General features: G+C 36.6%; 1 protein-coding gene across 1 annotated transcript in view; it reads left to right on the plus strand.

Moving 5' to 3' along the window:
- Nucleotides 1–3: 3 nt before the first annotated feature.
- LOC104620828 (conserved oligomeric Golgi complex subunit 2-like) overlaps nucleotides 4–9,614 on the plus strand; it is a gene marked incomplete at both ends in the record, with an annotated part of 12,658 nt that continues 3,047 nt past the window's right edge. The window contains 7 exons of the mRNA XM_010287153.1: nucleotides 4–270; nucleotides 1,051–1,116; nucleotides 2,024–2,104; nucleotides 2,744–2,847; nucleotides 4,178–4,286; nucleotides 6,033–6,212; nucleotides 9,270–9,394. Of these exons, the coding sequence (XP_010285455.1) occupies nucleotides 4–270; nucleotides 1,051–1,116; nucleotides 2,024–2,104; nucleotides 2,744–2,847; nucleotides 4,178–4,286; nucleotides 6,033–6,212; nucleotides 9,270–9,394 (932 nt within the window). The remainder of the gene's footprint in view (nucleotides 271–1,050; nucleotides 1,117–2,023; nucleotides 2,105–2,743; nucleotides 2,848–4,177; nucleotides 4,287–6,032; nucleotides 6,213–9,269; nucleotides 9,395–9,614) is intronic.

Genomic DNA, 9,614 nt, shown 5'->3' on the forward strand with positions numbered 1-9,614 from the left:
CAGTTTGGTCAGATCACTGGCATACGGAATACTTCCGTTTGGGGGTGGTGTGTGTTCCTGGTTGAACTTTTTACTTACATCCTTCTCTCTTTCCTGTTTCATTTTCAGACGGATTTTGATGTTGATCACTTTGTATCAGACTGCAGGAAACGTGTGCAATTGGAAGAGCTCAGAGAGGATCTGGAGCTCTATTACAAACTCCTTAAAACTGCCATGGTAGAACTCATAAATAAGGACTATGCAGATTTTGTTAATCTCTCAACAAATCTAGTAAGTCTTATGAAGTTTTCTGTTAAATTCAGACTTAACATGTTTTAGTGTGATATTTATTTTTCATATGAAAAGTATATGGCTTGTATTTTGAAGTTATTAGATTTAAGACATCTTAAACTGTGACCCCTTGCACTGAAACTGAAAGACTTACTGTACAATATAGCTATTATACAGAATTGCTGTTGGCCCATAATAAATGTTTTAGATATAAGCTTTTTGTCTTTAAAAAAATCAGTTTATTAGGAAGTTGGACTCAAGGCAGACTTTTTTTAAAACTGCTAATAGTTGTAAAATTGAAGGAAATATATCATTAAAATTGAATAGCAAAGATACAAATAAGGCTATTTGGAGAGATTCTTTTAGGAATCTTTAAATTTACTATACAGTCAACATATCTTTAAAAAAACCAACCCACTTGACTGAGCATTTTAATCATTTTAATATTAAAATGTCATAGTCACTGTGCATCCTGCTCTTTTATGCCAGTTCATCCAGGTTCCAATTATATGGGTTCAAAGAGTGAGCTATTTTTATTGGAACAACTTCCATAAATTGAAATTTTCTTTCTTTTTTGGCTTTTTGTGACAAACAGTCTGATACCTTTATCCCTGTATTTGAGGTAACATATTTTTGCTTTGTGCTTATAACTGGAGACTATAAAGGGAGGTATCATTGCTTAGTTCTCTTTTAGTGTCCTATAAAATTATAGGCTTTGTCAGTAATTCATATATGAACTTATCAAAAAAGTCATAAATGTTTTTATGGTAATTTCTTTAGGTTGGCATGGACAAGGCCCTTAATCAGCTTTCAGTACCCTTGGGACAGTTAAGGGAAGAAGTTATGGTATGCTCATTATACACAGCTTGGTAAAATTCAGCTCACTTTCATATGGTATATAGAATGTCTTTTATTTATGTTAATAACTATTATAACAAATTTTTCTTTGAAAATTGACTTCTTAGAGCGGTAGTAGGAGAGGGATGTTTTCAAGCAGTTGTAGTAGTAATTTTATGTTTTCTATATTGCTTTTTAACGAAGAGATAAAGGATTTCTTAACTGTGATAAATGAATGGACTCTTGCAAGACAAGTATAAGGTGAAATACTGAACTGTTTTAATATATGAGTAACTTAAAGGTTAATAAATCAGATGCAACACAGTCCCACTAAGGACTTTTTTGCTCAGTCCTGTGCTTTAACCATAAAAGATCACTCTCCTGAATGTTGGTCTTATACTGACTCTTCCACAGTGACTTGGTATTTAGTGAAGGACAATTTTCATTCATATTGGCAGCTGGTTCAAAGGGATGTTTGCTGCATAAATGTGCCTTCAAAATGTCATAGCCTTGATGTCTAAAACAGAAAATAGGTTCACAGTTAGCATAGAGAAAGATTTATTATGTGAAAAATGCTACTTATATCTGATTTATAACTTCAGTTTCAAGACGTAAAATCATATTGGTTTTGTTGCTTATTTCTGTGTGAAAGGTGGTTTGCTATCTGTAAGGTACTAAAAGACACTGCTTGAAATAATGATCCTTGTGGTGGCAGTACTTTAGGAGCAGTGTATACTTTCAGTTATTTAGTCTTACTTCAGTTTTTTTCACTTAGAAAGCAGTTGATGTACTGTAGCTTTTATTTCTCTTTTATTCTTATTAATCTGTCTCCTGTTTTAGGTTTCGATTTCTTAGTAAGTTTTTTTTAAACCTTAAGTGGGAAGCCAACTTTTCATACTGACTTTCTGTCTCACAGAGTCTTAAGTCATGTGTCAGTGAAGGAATTCAAGCAGTAGATGACCGAATGACTAAACAGGAAGATATTAGAAGAAAAAAGGTATAACAGACAAATGATGACTTTGGAAAGATCTTCATTAGGGCAACTTTTGGTTTTGCCATTAACCCAGGGAAAATGAAATTTTAAAAGCTTTAGACTGTCTAGATGCATACTGTACAGGATTTTGCACGTATAACGATTGAAGTTTTGGATGACAGATTCATTTTTACAGTGTCTAGTTGATAATAATTTTTTTTTTTTTACTTTATTTGCCCAAAACATCTATATTTGGTTAGGTTGGCCTTTTTAGTTACAGTTACTCTTGTTTCTGCTTGTAATAGTATATAAACTTGCTTATTATGAATGTAGTTGAAATACAGCAGTTTAATTTTTATATGGGGGAGCTGGAACTGATGTTTGTCGTTGTGCTTAACTTAGAAAAAAAATAAGTCAGGGATAAGAACAGCTGCTCTACATCTCTGAGAAACATTTGTTTGTGGGGTTTTATGAACTTATGTGAGCAATACTTCAACAGAGACATGACTGAAATATTAAGATGGAGGGAGAAAACTTACACCATTTTAAAAACAAACAAACAAACCCCAAAAAACTAAAAAACATGCAAAATATCTTCAGGGTCGTTAGGTCATGTAAATTGGGATTGAGGTCAGACATGAAAAAATCTTTCTTCAATTACAGATGTGTGTCCTGAGACTTATTCATGTTATTCAGTCTGTTGAGAAAATTGAGAAGATTCTACATTCCCAAGGCACTAAAGAATTATCCTCATTAGAGGGAAACAGGTAAAAAATATGTAATGTTCAGTTTTGTTGGTAATTGATGGGACTAATTTAATTTCATGGTATTGTTGTAGATGAGTTTACAAGCATTAGGATATGTCTTTAGAAATGTAGCTCTGATGGAATAAGTGACTGTTATTTTAGTATTTTCTCAGTTTCAGTCTTCTGCAAACTGGTCATTCACAGAACACGTAGCTCAGGCTCCTAAGTTCCAAATTAGTTGTAGGACTTTCAGTAAACGTGTCTTTTTTGAAGTTTGCATGCAATAATTATTTTATTTTTTCTTTCTTGGAAGTCATTAATCCTGTCTTGTCTGAAATACTCTCTACAATACAGTTTATTCCAATATCATTTGGAAGTAAAATGAGAAATAGCTTGTCTTATTTTCCCTGCTTACATGTAACTGAAAGGACTGCTGCAAGAGTAGCTTAAGGTAGGCAAGCCACACACATAATACTTCTGGTAGAAGGAAGGTTTGTGACAAATTCCACTCAGACTCTCGGGTTTTGTTTTTTAACAACTTCATGGAAAGTGTCCTCTGCCTTTGTCTTTGCTGAGGGATGGAAGATGTCTTTCAGCTGGGTCTGGAACTGATGTTCCAGCCACATACTTAAAATTGTTGACTGGGATACAAGTGCAAGTTAAGCTGGAGGAAAAGGACGATTTTGTGAACCTGTTTGAATGTGAGACTGTCTCTTCAGTTTAGTGTGATGGATCACATGGTAATGGGTTGGGGGAGGTAGACAGAAGAATAGGTTGATACCTCAAGGGACAAAGCATATGCAGATGTTTTCAGTCAGGGTGAGGCACTTTGCAGAATTATGTTTGGAAGCAAGATTGTACTGGAGTGGCTGAAAATTTGACTAATTATTGGGACTATATAGACCTGAGAAGCGTAGGACTATTTCTCTAGAGATAGGCGTCATTAGTTTTACCATATGATGGAACGGGGAAATAAGAAACAAATCTGGATGGTGAAGAGCACTTACTGCAGTTTCTGAGCTCTCTCAGACTGACTTTTCATGTGACAATAAGCAGCACTGCCATATAGAAAACAGTGCTTCATACTGTTGAGGCAAGATCTAATTACGTTCCTCTTTGCTTCTGCTTCGTCCACTTCATATATTAGTATCTCCAGAACAACTCTAATCATGTAGTCTGTTCCAGGTTATTGTTGCGTGATTGCAATAATTGCACTAGTACCTATCAGAATTCAAAATACTTAGATTAAACCACAAAAATTGAGGAAAGCATTAACTATCTGCTGCAGATCACAGTGAGTTGATTTGAAAGGTTTTAACTGTATTCTCATTTTGTATCATCTCTCTTCTAGCCCACTATTAACTGGACAGGTTTTAGAGAGAATTGCCACAGAATTTAATCAACTACAATTTCATGCAGTACAAAGCAAAGGAATGCCTCTTTTGGACAAAGTGAGACCAGTAAGTATTGCATGATAGCCAACTTAACACTTGTAGGATCAAGCAAAACCAATTAATTGGAAGAGAAATGCCTGTTTCCATGGAGTTTTACTGAATTAATTTATGGGGGAAAATCAGTTCAGGAGGTCATTTTTAATCAGTTGATTGTAAGTATTGCTTCTGCCAAGGGTTTATACTTTGTTTTCTAGCTTCTTTACGATGAATTACTTAGAATAAGAGTAGGAAATACAACAGACATTTTGTCAAGCCAGTTTGTGTGCTTACTGATGTTGAGGTCTAGTTCTAGAGATTTATGTTGGTTTTGTTAGCTGCTGTGTACAGACCAGAATATAAATGGAATGTGCCTGTAGAGTGGCTGGCTTGAATATATTCAAGTTTGTCTTTTGGTGATACTTGTTGCCTGACTCTGGCTATTTAGGCTGATATACTAATCTCCCTAATAGCCTATGTGTAATAACTAATGTAAAAGATGAATTGATGTTTTGGTGTGGGTTTTTTTCCTTCTAACCATTCATTGGACAGAGGGAACAAATGAAAACTGGTGCTTAAAGTTAGATATTGTGAATATGGAGATAGCGTAATGCTTTAAGCTGATTAGTATGGAGCTGTCATTCTTAATGGCTTTTGAGCTAGTGAGGTAGTTTGTCGTTCCAGTTTTTCACTATGTACGTATGCCTGTTGGCCATATAAACATGTTTCATCTCAAAACTTCCATGGTACCATGTTGATTCGTGGACAGTTTACAAGACTGTTCTGGCTACTGAGTTATGAAACATGGATAATAACAGGAGTAAGTGTGAGCATCAGAGTAGTATTTATGGTGGGAGAGCCTTTGTTACATTGTTTTGTGTCTTCCATAATAATACTTGCCAGGACTCCTGTTGTTGCTAAGGGTCATCAAATTGTAGGCTTCATGACTAGTCAGCAATTGGGTTACTGATTCTGTGGAATCATTTTAGGATGGATGGACACAACACAGCATGGAAAAGGGCAGAGCAGAAATTTGACTGGTTGAATTGGTAGTTCAACTGAGACAAAATGAATGTGTGTTGTTGGACTTGCTTCAAATACAGAGTTGTAAGGGACTATCTGGGGCCAGGAGTGTATCTGCAGGTAGTGTAGCAATGAATTGGATCTAGTGGAAGAGTTGTAGCAGGACATCTGGAAAAATGGTTAGCAAAAGGGAGAACGTATGTTGACTGAAGCAGCTGTCTGGCAGAAGCAAGAAGGAATCTAATGGCATGTCTTTTTTGGGGGGTTTGTGTTTGGGTTTTTTTGCCAGTGTCACACAATGTCTTTGGTTTGCAGTAATTTGAACAGTAGTGGTGGGAATACTGTTTAGTTTTTGACAGTGAGGGATAAATGCCACAGTTGTTATCCCTGGTGACTTATTGTAAATCTTTTGTGTATTATCCACCTAGTGGTTCAATTGAACAAGGAACAATTATTGACCTATTGCTTGAGGATAAAGGGGATCTTAGATGAGTTACTACATAATTTCCAACTTACAGAGGAAAATAAGTGCTTTTTAACCTTATTATAATAAATACTGTGTTAAATAGCATCAGTAACCCGTTAAGCTGGTGTTAATGTTCGTTTACTGCTGACAGTTATCGGAACTTGTGCACCTTTCAAATTAAAATGGAAAGCTGAATTAGGTATTTCGTGAAGAATTTGCTTCAGCAATGATGGCAAGGCTTTGCTTTTGTCTTTTTTTTTTTTACTATATTTTGTTTCTCTTCATAGCGTATAGCTGGAATAACAGCTATGTTGCAGCAGTCTCTGGAGGGGCTGCTCTTGGAAGGCCTTCAGACTTCAAATGTTGACATAATACGTCACTGTCTTCGCACTTATGCAACAATTGACAAAACACGAGATGCAGAGGCATTAGTTGGTCAAGTGCTTGTAAAACCTTATATAGATGAGGTAAGATAAAATCAAGAATCCTAGGAAAATGAATTGATTTGCACATATGCTTATTTTTCCTGTTAACCTCCAGCTTTCATTAAAGCTTCAAAATGCGTTTGTGGAGAGAGCAGGAGAACTGAGCCTTAATACAATGTCAATTTGTTGTGTTGTTCCTATTTAAGAAAAAAGGGTGAGGGAGTTCTCTATCTGCCTGTCACCAGTTTCAGGTTATATCCAGTTGGGATTCCTTTTCTTACCTACATTTTTCTTCAGGTGGGGAATCCAAAAAGCAAACCTTAAACCAAGCATGTGACTAGAGTGAAATACAATTTGCTCTGGACCAGGGTGCATCTGTGGGAATTGGATCAGATCTGGGATTTGCATTTCTCTGTGGCTGGCTCAGTAGCAGGCAAATGCAGCAAAAGTAATTCTTGGTGCAATGTCCTTTTCTTCCCATTGTGTGAAGAAGCAGTTTCTGCAGTTCCTAGCTGTGCCAGGACATTAGCAGGAACAAGTGTTAGTTTGAAAAGCATTTGCTGGTGTGTGGTGGGAAAAATGTGTCAGATGGACAGTTTCTCAATTCATGAGAAACCAATTTTAGTAGGCCATCAGTTTACAATACCAATTTGGACCAACCACAAAGTACTAATTGCACTTTCTGAAATTAGAAAATCAGAAAAAAATTCTGCTAATTCTCTTGACTGTGGAACTTGTGCTGCTACCTGTAAAAGGGCTCCTCACCTTGTAGCACTGTTTGTTTTTACCACTTCTTCTGGCCTGAACAGTTGGTGACTAGTCTACACTACTTTTTTTCTTTTTGCTGTGGTTGATGATAATGTAATTACCGCAAAAACAAGTTCAGTGGCAGTAACCTGCGACAGTGCTGTAACAGTCAGCAAGTCAGTCAGTTGTGCTCAGTTTTTCATGTATGTCAGCACACCTGCAGTTGCCACTGAAAACATTTTTAAGGGCCTACGATTGTATTATGGTAACTCTAGTTTCAAGCTTCAAGTAAAAATCTAAAAATTCCTTTTAATATATTTGATAGTCTGCTGTGTTTGAAATTACTTGCCCGGGTTTGTGCTGAATTAATGTTGCTATAATAAGACTTCTTTTGACCCTGTTCATCAGTGTGTTGGGAATTATGTCCAGGTCAGGTAACGATTCCATATCATTTCAGAGGATATTTGTTCCCTACTGAGATCTGAAAAAGTATTCTTTTACAATGTAATTGCTAGTGCTCACCAGCTGCCCTGCTGCCGGAAGTTTCCTTGGCTTTCGCTAGATTGTCAGAGCATTTCATAAATGCATTAAATTCAGTGTCCTTAAAGAAGAATTTAAACTGGGCCAGCACCAGGGCTATAAAGCTGTAGTTCTAAAACTAGCATTATGAATCTTGCAGCAGTATTAATTTTCCTGCTCCTGTGGGAAGGAAAAACTGTAAAGTACAAGAACTGCCTTGGTGATTGCAAATATATACTTGCTTGAATTTGTGCATGTTAGTAGAAGACAGAATAGATCTTCCCCTCATCATTGCCTCTGTAATACATAGCACTTTTCAGTGTCTTTGAATCCCAAGTTATTGATATATCTTTCCTTTTGCTGTAAAGATTTTTATTTTACTGCCATTACTCTTTAAATTGAGATACTTAATAACATTCTCTTTTCTCGGTAAACCATGAGACAGTCATGTTATGATGTAAGGTACTGTCTTTTGCTTTCAGGATATTTAAAACAATTTGTTCTCTACTGGTATTTTACAAAAAAATGAGACCACTTATAGTATAGAGTTAACATTTTTATTAAATGTGATATACATTTAATAATATACATTCACATACAGCAATGTGAACACTGTTTCTAAAAGTATTGAATATGTTTCTGTAGGCAGTAATGCAGTTGCTTTTGCTTATTCTGATGTGCCATTCTGAACATAAATGCAGAAGTGACGTAATGCGTTTGCTTCCTTTTTCATTTAGTGACCGTTTGCCACAGTGTTCCCAACCGAGGCAAGTGAAGAGTTAATCTGTATAACTTTTGCTGAAGGAATTGTTCTTCTAAATCAAGATAGGGGAAAGATACTACCTTTTTTCACTCAGTAATGAGATGGAATTGTTACCTTTCCCTTCCCTTTCCTGTGAAAGAATAGTATTTGTGATAACACCTGAGCTGTATGTCATTGCCAGTAGGATGTTTCTTTTCTGCTGTTGGGAAGGAAACATTTAAAATTATTCTGGTTTTGCTCTGTATGCATGCAGATTTATGTAAGCAAAGCCAGCTCCTGGTTTTTGGATAGGAGGGGGAGTCAAACGGTGGTGACCTCTCCTCTTAAGTACAGATGTCCTTTAGGTGCTTGCTAATGCTGTAGCAACTGCTACAGTGGAAGACAGGTCATCTTCCTCTCTGAGTTTTCTCAGTACCTATTCTTTCCCCACTCCTGTACCATTCCACTTCTTTTTGTAGCAAGAGGGAAAAGTGTTCAGACAGGTGGAAGAATGCCAAGAAATATAAGCTATTGTCTTTTCCTGTATTGTCCAACTACTGTCTGCCTTCTCTTTATGGCAGAGATTATCCCTTTTTCATTTAGTGGCCATTGGAGGTACTGTCCTGACAAACTCTTTTGCTAGCTGCGTTAAAGGCTTAGCACTGTCGCTGAAGATCTTGGCTATTGGTTTACCTTTATTTGGGATTGGACCAACAAGCTATAAATTTAGAATACATTTTTTACTTTATTCTGAGGTTTGATTAGCTTTTGCCAGTCATCTGTTTGACTTCACAGACTGCTTCAGGGGACAGTGATGTGTGGTGGGCCAGACACGGTGGCTAACATTTAAAAGCAAGGAGTTCGTTCCCATTCTGTGGCCAGTCTTGCCAGTTAGAGTGCTGCGTTAAAGGAAGTAATAATTCAAGCTGGCAAGTTATACTTGGAAACTATAATATAAAAAAGTAATATGCTGACTATCCCAGTATTTGGGGTTATAGTGTTAGGAGTTTTGAGTGAGTAGACTATGAGTCTTGCATTACGGTACTTCATATTCACTTTTCTGACATTTGATGTTGAACTCTTCCTGGCAGGTAATCGTGGAACAGTACGTTCAGTCTCATCCTAATGGCCTTCAGGCTATGTACAATAAACTATTGGACTTTGTTCCTCATCATTGCCGTCTCTTGCGTGAAGTAACAGGGGGAGCTATTTCGAGGTAAGTATCTTGGGGTTTCTTTTGCATACACTAAAGTTACAGCAAGTATCATGTATTTTTTAAATGTTTTGCATCATTAGCTTCCATGCACAAACGTCTTAGCTGGCCTTTCCTGAAGATTCATAGTCAAGTTTGATTTCTCTCTCCTGTCTGTGTTTTTCAAAACAAAACAGTAAACAAACTGCCTTGATGCTCTGGCCCAGACCTTCAGAGAAGGGAA

Source organism: Phaethon lepturus, unplaced genomic scaffold, assembly GCF_000687285.1.
Source record: "Phaethon lepturus isolate BGI_N335 unplaced genomic scaffold, ASM68728v1 scaffold52935, whole genome shotgun sequence".
Taxonomy (NCBI): Eukaryota; Metazoa; Chordata; class Aves; order Phaethontiformes; family Phaethontidae; genus Phaethon; species Phaethon lepturus.